We start from the raw sequence: 20,000 nt of genomic DNA on the forward strand, positions 1-20,000 counted from the left end.
AATCTTCTCCTTAGATTGTTGCAAATGTTACACCGGTGGGTCTAAAACACATGCCACTTGTTGCAGGTTATTGTTTTACATTTTTTAAGTAACCCAAAACCCTCAATTTGGCTAACCTTAGGCCTAAAAACCAACCTTAGGCCTCAGGTTAGCCAATTTGAGGGTATCCGTTACTTTCCAAAAGGTAAAAGAGTGACCTGTGGAATGTGGCCTGTGTTTTAGACCTAACAATGTTACACAGTAGGTTACATGTATGTGTCAAGTCATGTCACTCAGCTTAACTGATGTTACAAAGCCTGTATAAGAGTAAGGAACAAGAAAACAAAAATTATATGCAAATGAAGTATTCGACCTCGAAAGCATTTGATCCCCTACCTTGTATTGTGCAAGACTGATATTAACAACAACTTGTTTTTTCCCTGTTTTTTCTTCTTCTGATGACATTTCAACATAAGCTAAAATAATGGTAGAAATGTAATGATAATAATTATTGTTATCAGCATCATTATCATGGTCATTTTGAAACATTTAGAACAATTTTGAACACACTAAAACAGGTTTCTAGTGGTTGAAAACTAAGGCCAATAAGGTTGTGTTGGTAGGGGTACTGTCAGACTCTTAGTCCTGTGCTTTAAGCTGGAGTTGTAGGTAGCCCCTTGTAGACCTCAATCCCTTCTATAGATAGATTTTACTTATTAATGACATGGAGATTCATCAGCTTGTCATTTTTGGTTGATTCTGTTGTCTTCTATCTCTGGTTGACCATGTCCTGCTCCACAGGTATTACCCGTAATATGGATGAGTCTTCAGAGATCAGCCCTATGACTTTAAGCATTAACAATAATTATTTTCAAGTCCTTCAACTTTTTCTGTTGTGCAGACACTAGAGTGGCTTTGCAGGAGGTGCAGGATTCAGCTTCAGCACAGGCCTCAGCTACTACATGTCCTTTGGGCTCCGTGGCTACCACTGCTTTACCAGTAGTTTTCAAATGCTCTGGGCCAAGCAGACTGGTATTTCTAGGCTTAGGTAGGTCCTTCATTTGTAAACACTTTTACTTTACAGTCAGTTGCCGTAACTGCTTCATCCCACATTGTCCACTACACATACTTCCCTTGGCATTAGTCTTCCAAGCATTCAATCCCTTTCGTTTTAGGTCAGCCTAGGTAGCATAAATTTCGGCAGGGAAATGCATTATAATCTGAGCAGCTTAATTGACGCCAATTTAGTGCAGGTCGATGCTGAGCAGGTGGGATATTTTAAATTATGGTACAAAACAGCATCAACATGGTTAGCTGAGGCATTTACGCTCGTCTCTTTGGTCCTTGCCTCTTTTCCCCTTATTGCTGGTGAGACTTGAGAGCTTATAAGTTGCTTTATTGTCTGGACATATCATCAGATTGCTGAGTGAGTGTGATTGACCTACAATGTATGACCAAGCCTTCAAGGAGCACACTGCAGCCACCAAACACACCCTGGCCATCCATAAATTAATATACAGCTTTGTAATTTTCACGCAGCAGGAGCATCAGCAAGTTAAACCATAGAAAAAGCTCCCTCAGTCAGTTCCTTGAACCTGTTGGCTCTACTTCCACAGTGATTGTTTGCAAGTCCTGGCAGGGAAAGTTCATCTGCCTATTCCATGTGCAAGTACTCTCATCATTGCAGTGCCTGTGCAGGCAACCAGCTGGGCCACTGACTGTCCAGGTAATTCCAAGGCTCAGCTTACATATGATGCCATTCACGCTCACCCTCTGTCCCTTGTGGCAGCGTTGCTCTTACGTCAGTGCCCTGTAAAATCCTGGAACAATTCATCTTCCATGAAATCATGTCCCACCTTGCATTAAATCAAGTGTTTGTTCACTACCAACATGGCTTTCGGAAAAAATTGTCATGTGAAACTCAATTAATCTGTTCAGTGGAAGAAATAACCTGCTCCCATGATAATGGCGAGCAAAATGATTAATTTAATAATCTTGGTTTTTTCAAAAGCTTTCGATTTGATTCCCCACCAGCCCCTCTTGATGAAAGTACATTACTATGGCATACATGGTGCCCTTAACACCTGGCTGTGACAATGGCTTACATGTAGAAGCCAGTCAGTCATCATTCTGGGTACACCTCCCCGGATTCAGAAGTTCTAGTTCTATAAGGGGTCCCCCAGGGGACAGTCATCAGTCCCCTCTTAGGAGAAAATTGTACCTCAAGGATGCCTCTGTTTGCTGATGACACTTTGATTTACAGCACTAGTCTTTAGTAATAATAATGCTGAAGAAGAATGGGTCCAGAAATGCCAAATGGAATTTAACCCTAGTAAGTGCCATGTCCTCAGAATATTGAGGAAGTAAAATCCTGTTGACTCTAACTACGTCCTTATTGGACAAGTATTAGATTCAGTCACCCACCACCCCTATCTGGACGCAGAATTATCAATAAATCTCAACTGGAGCCACCCAGTAAATAACAAAGTCATGAAAGCCAATAGATCACACAGGGAAACCTGAGCAGTTGCCGCGCGGGAGTGAAAGAGGCAGCTTACAAAGCCCTTGTGCAACCTCAGGTGGAATACGCTAGCTCAGCTTGGGACCCACACTTAAAAAACACATCAAACAAGTAGAGGGGGTACAAAGAGCTGCACACTTCATTAAAAACTGTTATACGTGGGAACCAGGAACTGTTACAAACCTATTGAATGAGTTACACTAGATACCACAAAATGTATGAAGAACAATCTCCTGGCTAACTTTATTCCACAAAGCAATCTATGCCATCAGGCAGTCTGGCTTTCCCAGACTATGTCATAAAGCGCAGAAGACATTTAAGGAACTCTAGTCAGAACAAGTTTATTGAACTACTGCCAAATACTGAAACTTACAAAAATAGTTCTTTTTGTAGAACTGTTAAGGACTGGAGTGGGTTGCCTGGCAAAAGTGTTAATATCAGGTTTGCAGACCAATTTTTTGGCTAATTAAATTGCTCTTTAAATAAGTTGTGGTTCCACTAGTCTAAGGCTATTTACCCAAGGCAAGTCCATGTTTTGTGTGTAGCCCCATTACCCACAGTGAAACCGCCCGCAGGAAATTATTAAGTCCTATGGTTTACGTACGGTTTATATCTAACCACACAAACTGTCCTCCAATCGGAAAGCAGCAGAACAGACATGAAAGATTTTTGTGGTTTTACAGCAAAAAATTTGCACGACATTCAGGACATACCCAGCTCGTGTAAATCAATGTCCGTAGGTTCAAATTCAGGAAGAAAATGAAATATGGTTAGCTTCAGGGAGTCACTGAGTAAAATTAATTCCCTTTTAACTTTTAGATGTTCTTGTTTGCTCAGTCACCTCGCATTTTAAGGTAAATCTTTGTTTTCATTATTTTTATGACCAGGTAGGAGATGACAATCAAGATGCACCATTTTAATGAAGTGAGTATTAATTGCTGATTCTTTATACAGGTTTGTCTTAAAACAAACTACTGTATCATTGAATTAAATTGGTATCTGTGTGTAGGAAGCTTAAGTTCGACAGCCAGCGAATTAAACCCTTTGTGGTGTGGTTCCATGGTTCCACCAAATGCTGCAGGCTAAAATAACATTGACCTCGGTTAAAAAATAGAAACTGACCGCAGCCCAAGCCCATTCCAACCCAAGCGAATTTTCCCTAGGTCACCCTTGAATTGAGGGCGTGTGTAACCGCAACTATTATCAGGTCTGTCTAAATTGTTTTCTTTCAACATTTTGTTCTCTCCCATTCTAGCTTCAGCCAACCTTCCATCAGTAGATAGGGCCACCACTTTATGCAAGGAGCAGTTGGTTTCTGACCTGGAATGTTTTAATGATTTTACTTTAGCAGGTTCTTCTGCTTCACCCATCCATGACCAGTATGTCTTCTGCCTTAAGTTTGCCTCTCTATCCCAAAAAATTGTCTCTTCAATGTCATTGCTGGTGCTAAACATCAATTTGGATTCTGTCACTCAAATTGCCAGCCTCCCTTCTGACAAATTGGAGGCATTGCAGCAGTTAATCAAATCTTGGGTGTCAAGGCACTGAAGGTTTAACAGGCAACACCTGCACCATGTGCCTAAGGCTGTATGGCCTGGCAGGACATTCATCAGATACATGATAGATCTGTTGAGATGCTTTCGGAGGAGAGATCACCCAAGTTGCTTGAATAGGGAGTTCAAGTTACATTTGCAATGGTGGCATCAGTTTCTCTCGGAATGGCACAGGGTGACCTTCTGGCTGTTTCCTGGTTTGTCGCTTGAAAAAAGTCACCTCTGATGCTGCTGAGGCAGTTGGTTATTCTATAACTGTTGCATTGGCTCGCTTTAAGTGGAAGGAATTCCGGTTGTTGGCTGTGAGTAAACTACCATCTCCAGTCCCTGTTCCAGATTTGCTCCTCACCATCTTGACGTGTCCTGTCTCCAAATGCAATGTAGAACCTTTCTCATCCATGGTTTTGTAGCGTCCACTCAAATATCATACATTTCAGCACAAATTAATTTCCTCAGCTTCTGTCAGCAATCTTGGCAAAATGAACGATTCTGGTTCCATCTGCTCTGCAGAAGAATAAACACTGTTTCTCTTTGCAATGTTTCTCGCAAGCTCCTTGAACGTCCATCAGAGTTTATTTCACCTGCTGTGAGATTTTTGCATGTTGAACAAGGCTTTGGAGATCCCTTATCATTGTCATTATGGACTCCAGAAGGTGCTTAGACGCATTTTAAAAGCAGGTTCAAGGTTTTGTGGTGTCCTAAGGACTACCGATTACAGAGTGCACCTTGGCTACCATCTTTCAGTCACTGGACACAACCTGTTATGACCACTGCATGTTCTGGGCTGCCTGCACTCTAGGATATTTTGGGTTCATACAGTACCATACTCGTCCATTTTTTTTTCCTCTGGTGCTCCACTTAGAGGTGAGGGATGTGGCAGTTGACTTGACACTTCACCCTTCATGCTTATGTGTCCAAATACACAGTTCTTCTGTCACTGGTCCTAGCTTAGTGTTAGACCGTGGCAGGCTTACCATGTCTGTCCCTTCTTGTGTGTGTACATCCATGACTCTCTCAAGCACCAAACCCCAAGATCATCTTGGTGATGAGTTTATATGTGGCTAAATGAAATTCAGGTAAAGTTAAAATCGAGGCATTCCTGGCCAGCAGTGTTTTGCAGATCTTTCAGCATTGTTCGACTTGTCATATTTGCTCCCACCTACCTCTCCCACTGCCAGGAATGGATTCGTAAGTATTCAACTGACTGCTGTGTCAGTGTGACAGGTGCCAGGCTTACCATGTCTTCTCCTTGTTGTGTGTGGACATGCACGTCAACCTAACCCCATCTTGCTGATAAGTTAAATTGGTATTTTTGTGCATAAATTGGAAAGGGTGTGTGGATACCTGAAATGCTAACAGTTTTGACACCAAAACCAAATTTGCCAATCATAACAAGGAAAACATTCATTCCATGGCACTTACTTCAAGGCTTAAACAATTTCAAAGAGGATTTGACTCTTGGAATGCATAAACATGTACTTACATACAAGAGGTAGTCCATTTTCTTCATCAAGACTTATTTCAGCACGGCCATCCTGAAAAAATTCAAATGGTTTGAACAAATACTACAGTTGCAGAAAAGCAGAAATTTGACTCAGGAGACAAGGACCATCACATTCTGGCTATTACACAGCACTGTATGCTAAATAAACTAATAAAAGACAGCATTGCTTTCACCCATGACTAATATTATTGCCCCCTGTCTCAGCTAATCAGTATTAAATTTTAGTAATTAATTTTTGTCGTCTCTGTTATAAGGGAGGTAAGCCAAAATGATATTGAGGACAAGAACATTAAAATGACAAAAACAAAGGGTAAAAGACATGAGGAAGACAGGGGGAGGAGAGCAAGGCCCCTGAGAAAAGAGCCCACTGCATTTCTACCTCCTCTAACAGTCAAAATTCTGATTGGTTAATAAGCATTGAAAATAATTGGCTTATCTTGACACAACTTGTGGAGAGAGAGAGAGAGAGAGAACTCTAGTGGAAATAAATTAATGACATGACATGAGGATCAGCTTGAGATTTCAATAAGAAATTGAGGTAAAGGGCTTTAGCCTCTGAATCAATACCAGTGTAATGATCAAGTTTTTCCCTCAAGTTCTTTCCAGGCTAACACATGTCAAAAGCTGTCTTTTGCTTCTCTCTTTTATGTCTTTCACAGTTTTACAATTTCACTTGTCACAATTATTCACTCACTCACATGTGCCTAAACCAGCCATACTTGGTATTTTACGCTGTCTAACGCCAGACGATTTTACTCGTCAATGGGGAACCCCCGGGAGTCAATGGGTTAATCACTCACTCACATGTCCCATTAACACTTATGCACCTAAACTGGCCTAAACCGGCCATACTTAGTATTTTACTGTCTAACGCCAGACGATTTTACTCGTCAATGGGAAATCCCCAGGAATCAATGGGTTAAATGTGTTAGCTTTCATTTGAGTTTCTCACTAAACAACCTTGTGGTCTAAAAATTCGCTCCCAGGTTTTTTGGCCTTTCCAGTTTGACAGTGACTGTGAAAAGAGTCCCTAGTACTGTAATTCAATAATTCTTTGAAATAAATTTTAAAGATAAATCAGGAATGTCACAAAGATTTCAAGTCGCTAGGTATAGCCAAAACGTAGGTGGGGAACCAAGCAGTGAATCCACAGGCACCAAGATTGGTGGAAACCCAGAAATGTTCAGGAGACAACTTGCATTTTGTTTTGTTTTTTTCACTGTTGCCCAGCTCAGTTTATTTTTTGAATGGGAGGTGTGCTCTCGGATGATGTAACTTTTGAGCGTACGAGCGCAGATTTTGTGTCATGATTACCCCATATAATACTGGTAACGCCAGGCAGTGGCTCATAGACAATCTTGGACAGATTAAAATGGAACAGAAATGCCCCCTTCCCCCCAAATCAAGGATGAAGGCATGTGAAGGCCAAAACGCGCCATTTTCCCATCACTGATTTTGGGGGAAGGGGTGGTCTCAATTTCCATTTAATTTGTCCAAGATTGTAGGTCTTAGAAACTTCAATGAGTGACAAAAGCGTTGAGACACTTGGCAGTAAAATTCGATTTTCTGCGTCTTGGATACATTCCCCCCCCCCTTCCCCCCCAAACAATGTTGATTTTTCTATTTCCTCGACTGCACAGACCACAGGGCCTACACAACATTGAATTGGGGGGCCGGGGGGTATCAGAGAATTAAGGCTAGATGCAAATAAAATAGAACAAATGCTTAAGTATCGAAAAGCGTCTTTTCCTAAGAGTGTCTCAACTACTTTTGTCGCTCATTGTTGAGATTAAGTTTCACTTAGTCCATGTTCCTGACAATATTTCACTAAACAGTTTCATGGTTTCATGTGAATTCTCAGTGAAAAAAGCATCATTAAAGAGCGAATAAAGAGTAATCGATTAAAAATGTGATACGTCCTATTCATTGTAGTATTTAATTTTTTCTTTTGTGTTAAAAACTGGTGAAAATGCGTTAGACTTTCTGTCTGGGAAAGTCGGGGAAAGCCAATCCGCTGTCCTTGACTTTGTTTGGGCATGGTTTCTTCCCAAAAATAATTTGAATTACGAACAAGTACTGTATCTCCAGGACATTCAATCAGACCTTCAAGTGAAAGCAATCTACAAGTACTTCCTTACCCTTACTAAGAAAGATAAATGAAAGAGATTTTCAACAGTCTTGCCAAATGAATGTGGGTTGATGATAAACTTGAACAGACATACTGGAATCACATCTTCCCCTGAAACTGAAGCCAAGACAAATAAAAATAAGAAATTTGGTTTTATTAATTGACTTGATAAAGATAAATTTAATAACCATCATAAGAAACATTAGTGAGCTAACCTTTTTTAAGCCTAATTAGTCCTTTCTTTGGAGTGTTAGCCACCCCACCAGCGGATAAACACTACCAAAACCAATTGAGTTATCCAGTGGATAGCGCTATCCATCCTTCAAACAACTGGCCTCAGTTGTTCAAAAGGAGGATAACGCTATCCACCAGGCCCCAGTTGTTGAAAAGATGGATAACGTTTTCCACCAGATTAATTGGATGGCACAATTGCTTTCACTATGACGTATTCACTGGAAAGTGATTTATCTGGCAGATAGAGCTATCCATCGTTTGAACAACTCTGGCCTGAACTGTGTGACAGTTCGCTCTGACACAGAGCTAATGCTCAAAATGTAGGCCCACAAATCTTTCTTACAGCGGTGAATTTATTGATAAAATTAACGTTCCTTGTGTTTCACTCCCGACAATGCAGTATCAAAGTTTCTTTAGAACCTCACCCCATCAAGACAACTTACTGTTTATTACCACTTGAAATGCACCAATGAAGTGAACAACAAAATATTAATGGCACTCACATTAGAACCCAAGATGGTGAATGGCCTATAATTTTATTGACTTTCAAGACGACATGTTGTGCAGTTCAATAGTAAAAATTTATTGAAAACCAGCTTAATACAGCTCAAGACAAAAAAAAAAAATCAGTGCCCGAGGTACAAACAAAATGTATGTGGGATGTAGGTAACTGAATAGGATATCCTGAATATTAAGGCCAAAGTACATCCTACCACAAATTACGATCTTCTGCAACAACATACCTGTTTTTTCATAAAGGATTTTATGTAATCTGTCCACTTCTTTAGTGGTTGCCTCCCCTTCTGCTTCAACTTTCTCCAACTAGTAAAGAATAAAATAATTATTACAGTATTTCAGGACCCATCACTAATCTTGAACAAAATAATTCCATTTCAAAGTCACTCATACTTAAAGAATACCGGGTATAGAGGTTTTGTACGGCAGCCATGTTTTCATGGCAGGAACAATGAAAATGTTTTGCATTAGAAAGAACATTTTGTTCTCATAGGAAAAAGAACCTATTGTTCCTGATCACAAATCAACAAAATAACTTTATCATATCCAAAAAGATGGTAACCAGATAAAAATCGTAAGTACTATCAATATTAGATCAGTCTAAAGACTTGTCATAAAAAGACCCCAATTAAGGATTCTAGGGTAATTAATGCCCAAGTCACATATCGAGGTTGAGTACCCAGGAAAGTATGGGTTGGAATCACCAATCCCAAAACCAAGTACCCAAGAGTGCGCCCTACCCACACCCCAGCCACAAGCCCTGCCTGCCATGCCGGAAGGACCTCTGGGCTGTGATCAATAGGGGCTATGACTGGATATCACTATGCAGCGGATAAACACTAGAAAAACCAATTGAGTTATCCAGTGTATAGTGATTTATCCAGCAGATAGCACTATCCACCCTTCGAACAACTAGGCCAGGATAAGAGAGCCAATTGGAGTGCAGATATAGAGTTGGTAAGGATCATGTCTGGACCACCAACCTTAAGTCTTGATAAGGTGATCAGGCACTCCCTGGACAGCAGCTGTAGTGGCTGCGCTAATTCGAAAGTTATGAAGCAAGTATAAGCCAGAATAACCCGCACACCGTACGGTACACTGCACTATGGATGACAACTGCTACTGGGTTAAGAGGCAATCATAAGCATAGAAAAACAACAGCCCAGGGCAGGGTCATGGGTCAGGCAAAGCCAAAACATTACAGTTGGCCACTACTGGGCAGATAATGCTGTTTCCATGACCCACATAAACGTTGCAACCAATCCGATACACTGAAAAATGTGTATCTTGAAATATGTGGAATCCATAAACACGTCAGCCTGCAGCCTGGACTTACAGCACAAACTGTATCTGAACTGGTCCAATGTTATTTGAACTGGTACAATTTTATTATTGTACTGGTACAAAAAAGTGAAAATAGTTTAGTGTTTGTTGACGTAGTTGACAAAAACAAAGAATGACCGGTAGCTCAGCTGGTTGAGCATCGTCCTGTCATGCAGGAGGTCACGGGTTCAAACCCCGGCAGGATCAACACTCAGATGAAGAGAAAGTGCTGCCTATGTAATTACACCCGCAAATGGTTCGACTTCCAAGTCTTCTCGGATAAGGATTATAGACCATAGGCCCCGTCTCACAAATACCTTCTATGTTCACAAGTTCCCTGTGGGACGTTAAAGAACCCACACACTATTTGTGACCTTTCACGTGAAAAGTGCGCTTATAGATTTCATAGTAAACTGTGAAATTTATTTCAATGTCACTGCATGTGAATTAAATATTTCATTCCATGAAACTGAAATTTCATGGGATGTTCACAGGCACGCAAGGTACTCGTTTACAATAGGTTTGGCTTTTAAGTGTATTTAATTTTGAGCGGTTAGTCTCCCCACTTGGTGCACTCAAATAAAAACACTATGAAGCGAGTTGCTGTGATTTTCCAAGTTGCCTCAAAGATTAATTAATGCTCATAATTTATTTTCTGCATGGTGATCTCGAAAAGACGTTTGGATCACTGCTCGTCGTTGCCGAAAAATGTGCACTACTCACATGCTCACAAAATCCATTTGCTGGCGTGCAAGTTTCTTAAATTGAGTTAGGTCAACTTTATAGGTCTTCATAGTAAACAGAAATTAATGAGCATCAAAAAAGTTTATGTTAATGGTTCTTTCACACTCGAAACCTGCACCAGCAGGCAGTACCTGCAGCAATGTGTTTTGTTTATGCGCGTGCATGTCCGGGCCTTGTGTTGTGTTGTCTCCTTAACACTGGTGTGGTGTCAGCGTTGACTAACCTACATCCCCAAGAGCCAGAGAGCCCAAGAGTCAGGGATTCGTCTCGCTATTGAATAATTCCAAGCATCAACAAGTCAATCTATCCTGTGGTTTGAGTGAACTCGGAGCAGCACACCATCTCTTCTCAAGGGAAGTATCACTACACTGTTCCTTATTGTTAAAGTATGAACTCAAACAGAGCTCCAAAACAATGGTCCCTCACGAAAAGGAATCTATTACAACAATCGGAGCCTGGAGGCAGAATCTCCAGTATTTCCTCTCCCTGGACACCAATTTCGCCCCCTTTTTAGCTGACAATTTTTCTTGGCTCAAAAAGTCATTCACTAGCCCCCAGGACTGACTTCTGATGCAGAAGGTGTCCCAACCTCTCATCAATGTACCGCTAATCTGAAGAACTTGCACCCGGAACTCACGTTGGGTCAAATAGCAATTTTTTGCCCCGTCACTTCACGTAATAACATTGTGAAAAATTCCACATCTGTCCAGTCCACTATCGCTTCCAGTCTAGTGGTGCCCATTTTCTCAATTTTTCTAGCATTAAGCTCGATGTTGATGAACATCTAGAAGATTTATTCCAGTGGTTAATGTCCTTCATCGTAGATAACCTACTTGTTGCCAACCATTACAGACGATGAAGAGCTGAGCCCCACACTCTAAAATCTAGTGGTTTTAACTTGGTTAAGACTCCTACACACCAATCTCCTTGGTCTTGTACAGCAGCCTTACGGCACAGAGTTAAGGTCAAGGACACTGGTCTCTTTGAAACCAGAAATTTCTCAGGCTTTAGACTCCCTCCTCTAAGAGATTCACTCTACTGCTGACACCAAAGTCCTACACACCACCACCGCAAGGTTCAGACAGTTACCTCCTCGCCCTTCTTACAAACCTTTTCCACAGCCATGGGTCCAAAAAGCGAACAAATTCCTGTCCATTATGTAAACAAGCAGGGCACAATGACCAGCACTTCTTAAGCTCTTGCTCCTATTTACCTCCGGAGGACAGTACATCTCTCTCGTTCTGACCTAACTTGTGCACTTGATGATGAGGAGCCTGACTACGCCGAGTATACACCCTCACCTTTCCTCAACAAAGACGACCACACTCCATGCACCTTTCATGTCGCTTCATTACTAAACAGTCGCCCCACTTGAAGGCTTTCTATAAGAATCATCACTTCAACTCACCCTTGACACAGGCGCAGAGACTAGTATGATCAAATCATCCATGGCCCATTCTATTGGTGCTTCCATTAAAAAGTCTTCCCAGCAGGCATTGCAGGCTGACAGCATGACTCCCTTAGCCATTGCCGGCGTTTCGCCTCATCCTATCCCAAGCAGAAAAACAACTTGCACTTGATGCCCTTGCTGTTGACAACCTAGACGTTGACATTCTAGCGGGCACAACCTTCCTGATTACCAATGACAACACCGTCTGCCCTGCAAAGTGCTAAGTATGTATTCAGGACTCTGAAATCATACATTACGAGACTACAGGTGATACAACCTCTGGTTCCCATGCAGTGTGGCATGCACAAATTTTCACCCCGCACTCCTTCTTTCGCAACTGTTGTGTGGCCTGGAGAGTACTTAGAGCTGGACATTCCCCCTGACCTGGGTGATGATCGTCCACTGGGACTTCAACTACGTACAGACACCTCAAAGTTTCGAACAACCTACCTACATTTAGCCTGAGCCCCTAATCCTGGACATCAACACCTCTAACAAGCCAAAATCCATTGGTCGCCTCGAGCACCTCAGCCAGATCCTACCCACCATAGGAGTACTGTTACCAAGCCCCAGCCAGACACCCACCAATCAACCATCTCCCGTGCTGCCCAAGAGTTCACCACCCTTCTCCACCAGATCATTCCTGTCTCAAGTTCCAGCAGCTGCTGCAGGAGTATGACCGCGTCTTTGATCCCAAGATAACCAGTTACAACAGTGCAGCTGGCCCCATTCAAGCTACTGTAAACATTGGCCCAGTACAGCCCCCTCAGTGCAAAGGGCGCATCCTGGAGTACTCGCACAACCAACTTGTAGAGCTACAAGCAAAGTTAGGTGAACTTGAGCAGGCCAAGGTTTTCCGTTGCCCTGAGGATCTTGACATAACCGTCAAGTACCTTAACCTGTCGTTCCTAGTGAAAAAGCTTTCAGATGGACACTGTCTCGTGACTGCTTTGCTGATGTAGCACAGTACAGTAACCGCAGCCGTCCCTTATGCCAGACGTCAACATAATCCTGCACACCATCGCACCCTGGTGCTATCTGATCAAAACCGATCTTATGCAAGCGTTCTATCAGATCCCTCACTCTCAGTCTTCTCTAAAGTTCTGTGGCATAGCAGCACCCTTTCGAGGTACACTAGATCAGTAATGGGAATGCCTGGCTCCACAACTGAAGAAATGATGGGACGTGTTTTTGGTGACCTTATCCAAGAAGGCTGCGTGACTAGATTTGCAGATGAACTCTACTGTGGTGGTGATTCACCCGAAACCCTCTTACCCAACTGGAGACGTGTACTTGAGTCCCTCGACCGCTGCAACCTTCATTTGTCTCCTACCAAAACCGTCATTTCCCTCAAGTCCACCACCAACCTCGGCTTGATCTGGTCCCAAGGCAACCTGTCAGCTAGCCTCCACCGTGTCCCTGTCTTGTCATCATGACCTCCTCCCCAAAGTGTGACAGGCCTTCGTTTCTTCATTGGAGCTTATAAGTTCCTCAGTCGCATGCTCCCAAACTGCTCTGACGTCTGACTGCTCTCCCCTCAAGTGCACCCTCACTGGCCTCTAGTCTACCGACAAACAGCTGCGGGTTCAAGACTGCACAGGAGTACCTTTCTAACCGCAAATCCATTGTTCTTCCTTGCCCCTCAGACACCCTTTGGATAGTTCCTGATGGATCCGTTATCAAGAGAGGCCTGGGTGCTACATTGTACATATCGCGTGTCAGTCATCTCCACCCAGCTGGCTTCTACAGGGGCAAGGTGCGCAAACACCAAGTCACCTGGTTTCCCTGTGAGGTTGAGGCCCTATCCATTGCTGCAGCTGTGAAATACTTCTCTCCATTCATCATCCAGTCGCCGCATCCCACGACTGTATTAACAGATAGTAAACCATGCATTCAGGGGATCGATAAGCTGTGCCACAGAGATTTCTCGGCGAGTCCCCCAGTGACTTCCTTTTTAAGGACTGTCAACCGTTACCAAGTCATCCTACAACACCTAGCTGGGAAAGCTAACCTACCTTCTGACTTTACTAGCCACAATGCGCCCAACTGCAACGAGCCCAATTGCCAGATCTGCACCTTTGTCCATTACATTGAAGACCCTGTTGTGCGGGATGTCTCACTCCAGGATATCCTCAACAATAAGTCCAGCCTCCCATTCTCCACAAGATCAGCCTGGCTACAGATCCAAAACGATTTTCTTGACCTCCGGAGAGTTCACGCCCATCTTAAACAAGGCACTTGCCCATCAAAGAAACTTACCAATATTCGTGATGTCAGGCGTTATCTTAACTGTAGATCCACCCCTGAGGAGCCTCCCGGAGTGTTCATGATTAAATGCAGTCAGCCATTTGTTTCAGTTATTGAAGCCATCATCGTACCCCAGTCCATGCTAGATGGCCTGAATATTCATGCTTGGAAAATGTCGCATTTTAAAGAAACTTCTGATGTCCACTTAATTATTATACAGCTCACGAAAAAGTAAATTCTACCCCCTAAAAGCCACAAAATAATTGCAAAATCGGTTATTTTGCTGGTGACTTCTTCATACATTTACACTGGTTTGTTGACATGACTGAAATAGAGCAAGCGAAAACTAATTTTTGGGTTGGCATGACTCTGCATTATGGAATTATTTACTGACATCGTTCCAGTATTGATGTTTGCAATTATTGGTGACTTACCGCTTTTAGTGCATTTCCCTTGCCATGCCATGCAAATTTTCAAAAATAGTGAAATTGCCACACTGAAGATAAAACATTGCCAGACTCTGTGGTGCCAAGCAGGCCTGTTTCTTATGTCTGGAGGGGAATGTATTTTTTACTGATCCCATAAACTGCAGACAGCGCTTTGACACTTTTGATTTCTGTTATAGTTTTACTGAGTTCATTCATTTGATTTTCTTGTAAGGATCCGACTACTATGGAGATTCTTTTACAAATATTCGACATTTAAAACCCACTCCAGCAAACTGAAGTTGCGTGTGTTTTAGCAGAGAAACGAAATAAGAACCACATATCTCATTTTGCATCGGTTTGGAAAGGTGTTGGGTAATGTTTGGCGGGTCTAAAACACAGGTCACTCGTTGCAGGTCATTGTTTTACCTTTTGGAAAGTAACCAAAACCCTCAACTTGGCTAACCTGAGGCCTAAGGTTGGTTTTTAGGCCTAGGCCTGAGGGTTTTGGGTTACTTTCAAACAGGTAGAACAATGACCTGCAACGGGTGACATGTGGAATGTGACCTGTGTTTTAGACCCGCCGGGTAACGCTCCATGTTTTAGCAACTACGGATTTTTTCTTTTGTTGTTTTGTTTTCTTTTGTTTTCCAGAAATCACAACATAAAACAGAAAAGAAAACAAAAGAGCGAATGGGCCCCGGGGTGCTGATTCGCTGATTGAGATAGCCGCTTTCAAGGCTTGCAGTAAACCTTTGAAGGTGGCGTGACAATATAATGCAATAACGTTCTGGGTAACAGACTGATGTTTGCGCAAGAACTACACTTTTTTCATGGCGTGAAATATTTCTCAGACATAACAACCTTTTTTCACGACATGAAATATTTTCATGGTGATTGTGATCTTCTTCACGGCGTGATCAAATTTTTCACAGTGGCTGTCCCTTTTTTCATGGTGTGAAAGGGAGATTTCTCTCATGTTCCAATCATTTTTCAACACGGGGACCGTGAAAATAGCCATAGCGTGAAATTTGGATAAGCCCTCTTTTCGCGTGAAGGGCCACTTCCTACAAAATCAAGTGCTTCCCTGTGCCTCCCTCCGTCATAGTGTCCAACCACCCAGGCCCTCCAGCTTCCCAAGACAAGGACAAGGAGCCTTTACCTGTCACCTCAGCAGCGCCCTCCGTCCCAGTACAGCACAACATACATACATATATACATACTTTATTGACTTTCCCCAAGGGGGCTTTTCAAAGACAATATTAACACAATTATATTCCTATTTACAATTAAAAGTGAGAATGACTAAAATAAAATTTCAAAAATTGTTAAAATATATAAGCATTAAATTACAGTTCTTTAAGTAATTTGGTCCTCAGGCGATTTTTAAAAACAGTGACTGAATCACACAGTTTAAGAGAATAATCCATAAATTAACTATTCTATAATAAAAGGTTCTTTGGCCACTAGTGGTTTTAAAAAGTGGAATGTTCAACAATTGCGAGTTTCTGGTGCTACGACCGCTCACTTCGGCTCGCTTTAAAAATTTTGAAGACCGATATTCAGGGGCGTGGCCCATCATACATTTAAAGGCCATTGCAGCGCTTCGATAATATAACTGGTTTAATGGCCAGATTACCCAGGGAGTTTACACCAAAAATTCCTGAAATTCCTTCGTTTTTCCCCAGTACACAGTGATAAGTCGTTCACCATGCAAGCACGCATCAATGACTTCAAAATGGTAAGTAAAAACCGGCTGGTGTTTTTTTACAGGTCACAGGTCATTGTTTTACCAACACAGAGAGTATCCTAAACATTCATAAAAGTTAACCCTAGGCCTAATTAGGCCTAAACAAAAGTTTTTGGGCCTAAGGTTAGCTTTTATGAATGTTTAGGATACTTTCTGTATTGGTAAAACAATGACCCGTGACCTGTAAAAAATACCAGCTGTGTAAAAACCTATTTTACCTGATTTGGTGTGACTTTCTGACTAAGGTCTGGTCTGTCTCGTGGCCTTTCCCGAGCTTGCTTGGTGCGCTGTGGAGGAGGTTCCATTGACAAAGGACCAAACCTAAATAGTGACACAATCATCATTTGTTGTGTAATCAGTCTTAGCAGTCAACAGCTACAGAATAAATTCTTACTACTTTACAATGTATGTGAAAGGTGACAAACTAGGCAGATTTAATGTAGTTGAACCTTAGGAACACCTCAAAGTTATTGCAGCCCCTTAGCTTTGACCTTTTTTACCCTAATTTTTCCTGTCCTACCATGTAGCACTCTAACTTTGCAGGGTTTAAATTTTGCGGATGGTACTTGATCTGTAAAAACAAGTTCCAGCAGGGAAAAAAACACCAGCAAAATTAAAAACCGCAAAAATTTACTCCCATTAATATAATTAAAAAAATGACTTTTAATCCACTCATACATTGGGGTAAAAAAAAGATAGGAAAAAAAAAACGAAACGATAAAAGGTTAAGTCAATACTTTTCCAGTCTCTGAGGCACAAGAAAAGAAGTCAAAGCAATCATTCAAAAGGTCACATTAAACTTGCTCTAACGGGCCATCTGAAGGGCCTCCAGGGTGCTACATTTTTTCCTACCTGTTATTGATGATTGAGGGGGTTTTTTACCACAAAAAGTAATAGAAGTTGAAAATAGTTTTGCTGCTTGAAAAGAAAACCGCAAAAATTAGTTGTCAGCGGAAATTTCAGTCAATTCGAGCTGCAAAAATTTGTTTCCGCAAACCTAAAAAAATCGTCAATCCGCAAAATAAAAGTCCCACAAAATTTTCATGCTACATGTACATGGTATTTCCTAAAACATAAATTAAAGTTATGTCTGGATATAATGTAAAAGGATGAATTGAAACATGTATTTAGTAAAACAGAGAGTTTTCGCTTCTTCCATACTTGTTTTTCCACCGAAACAAAAAGAAACGTTTGCATGATAATAGAGCTCCATTCCCGGCTGATTAGTTTGCAACACCAACATGGCCATTGTGATGTCACATGAAAACACTCTATAATTCTTTGATGGCAAACTTCTACAAAAAGTTGAAATGACAAAATGGACAAAAATCATGCAAGAAAGTTGTCATAAGCCTGTATACAGGCTTTTCAGTTTCTTTGGTGACACTGTGAGTCATGTGAGCAGCAAAGAAGGATCAAAGCAACGACAAAACTTAATAATGGCCTTGATTACATAAAAAACTAAGAGTGTCAGTTATACAACAGCTGCAAAAATGTGAAGCAGATTACAATGTACATGTCTATGTATCTTTAATTTTAATTAGAAATCAAACGTGTATAAACACCAAAAATGTGGATACATGTATCTATTGACAGATTATTTAAAAAAACAAAGGGCTTGATTCTGTGCATCAAACACAAGTGTTACCGTACCCTGGGTTCGCTAACACAGAACGCGTAGAACACTAAGTCTTCAGTTTTCAATATCGTCCGCAAGCCACACACTTTTACAATCTCCTCTGCTCTCTTGACTACATGGCATGCCCCAATATGAAGCTTCCATATTTGGGCACTATGTCACACAACAGTCCGTTACACTGCCCCCCTCCTAGATAATTATCCGTCCGGGATAAGGAAACATACAACAACAACTAAGAGAAAAAAACAAAAGAGGGCTCAAAGTTCTTCACGAATTTCCAACAACACTATGCCACATTCCCTAAACATTGCATCTCGCCACAAAGTCACTATATCTGAGGGGTCTTCTCCGACTCCTGTCTGAATGCCTGAGGTTGTCCTGGCCTCTCTGCAGTGGTTCGGTTTCATCACTGGTAACAGGAACATTCCATCTGAATCTGGGGGTTTACACCTTCTCCTCCATGTACGACGGGATGCTGCACTGCTCCTTGTGGTGTCTTCTAGCACCTCCTGGCGGGTAGATGCTCCTTCAGATAAATTCGCACCCTGTCCTTCAGGTGGGTCATTGAACCAATCCGCACAAGCATCCCCACAGTACTGCCAAAGACTATCAGCCTTAGGCTTTGTCTGAGGGCCACGCTGAATCCTGTACACAACATCATTTAGGCATTCCACAACAACATTCGGCCCTTCCCATGGCGGGCTCAGCTTTGGGGAGTTGCCTTTCTTGCGTTGAGGGTTGTACAAACACACAAGTCCGCCCTTCCTGAAAGTAAAAGCTTCACTGCAGATGTCGTATAGACTCTTCATTCGTTGGCTACCGGACTGCTGGTGGTCTCGTGCAAAGTCATGAATAGTCGCTATCAATGCTCGCAATCTCTCTGCATAACTTAGTTCCTCAATATCAGCTTGTGGCCGCCCCAAAAGCAGATCCAAGGGGACACGCAATTCTGACATGAGCATTGCACCTTCGTCGTCTCGTGCATGGCTGAACGATGTGACATCAAAAAAAGTTCCTCGTCCTTCAATTCTTCTTGCCCAGTGATGGCAGACTTGCAGCTCTCTGACAACTGGGAAGGTGTCAGCTGGCCTACTTCCTTTACCCTCTCCAGGTAACTCTTTCTCCTCTTGACGCTGACAATGTGTGCAATTTGTTTCAAAGCAAGGACGCCGTGACAACACATCTGCATTCTGATGACCTTTGCCCGCCCGATATTCAATGCGAAAGTCATAGGTCTGTAGTTTCTCTAACCACGAAGCCATCTGTCCCCTCTGGGTTCTTGAAAGTGAGCAGCCATTGTAGCGAGGCATGGTCAGTTCTGACAGTAAATTGCCTTCCATAGAGGTAAAGGTGAAAATTCTCAATTGCTCTGACAACTGCCAGAAGTTCACGCCTGGTGGTGCAATAGTTGCGTTCATGGGCTGCTGAGTTCATTGCTGTAGTAGGCTATGACTCTCTCCTCACCATCATGGACTTGAAAGAGAAATGCCCCTACACCGACATTACTGGCATCCGTATCTAGTAGGAAGGGTTCCGTGGTGCAAGGGTACGTTAGAACCAGGGCAGACACAACAGCATCCTTGAGCTGCTGAAATGACTCTTCACAAGCCCTTGTCCACTCGAATGATTGGCCTTTCTCAGTCAGTTCATGCAGGAGCCTAGCATCATCAGAGAATGACCGTACGAATCACTGGTAGTAGGTGCAAAATCCAACAAATCTCCTAACCTCCTTGGCATTTCATGGCACAGGCCAGGTTTTAACTGCCTCTACTTTGTCGGGATCTGTGGTTACTCCCTCTGCACAGACTACATGGAATCTAACTTTGCGTCGAAACAGTGCGCACTTCTTAGGTTTCAACTTCAGGTTGGCTGCTCTTAAATGGGAAAACACAAGTCTCAAGGTGTTCTAACTCTCGCTCGAAGGTCGAGGCATGAACAGTTACATCGTCAAGGTAAATTAAGCACCTTAAGTCCACGATTACGTTCT

The 20,000-nt window shown here is 42.3% G+C and overlaps 1 protein-coding gene across 1 annotated transcript in view; it reads right to left on the reverse strand.

Annotated features, from left to right (window-relative positions):
* LOC138043203 (non-structural maintenance of chromosomes element 4 homolog A-like) overlaps positions 1–20,000 on the reverse strand; it is a 34,006-nt gene that overhangs the window by 1,322 nt on the left and 12,684 nt on the right. Inside the window, exons 5-9 of the mRNA XM_068889355.1 lie at positions 16,593–16,695; positions 8,663–8,741; positions 7,696–7,802; positions 5,537–5,588; positions 376–455 (exon numbers count right to left, since the gene is read on the reverse strand). Of these exons, the coding sequence (XP_068745456.1) occupies positions 376–455; positions 5,537–5,588; positions 7,696–7,802; positions 8,663–8,741; positions 16,593–16,695 (421 nt within the window). The remainder of the gene's footprint in view (positions 1–375; positions 456–5,536; positions 5,589–7,695; positions 7,803–8,662; positions 8,742–16,592; positions 16,696–20,000) is intronic.

Source organism: Montipora capricornis, chromosome 3 (assembly GCF_036669925.1).
Source record: "Montipora capricornis isolate CH-2021 chromosome 3, ASM3666992v2, whole genome shotgun sequence".
Classification (NCBI taxonomy): Eukaryota; Metazoa; Cnidaria; class Anthozoa; order Scleractinia; family Acroporidae; genus Montipora; species Montipora capricornis.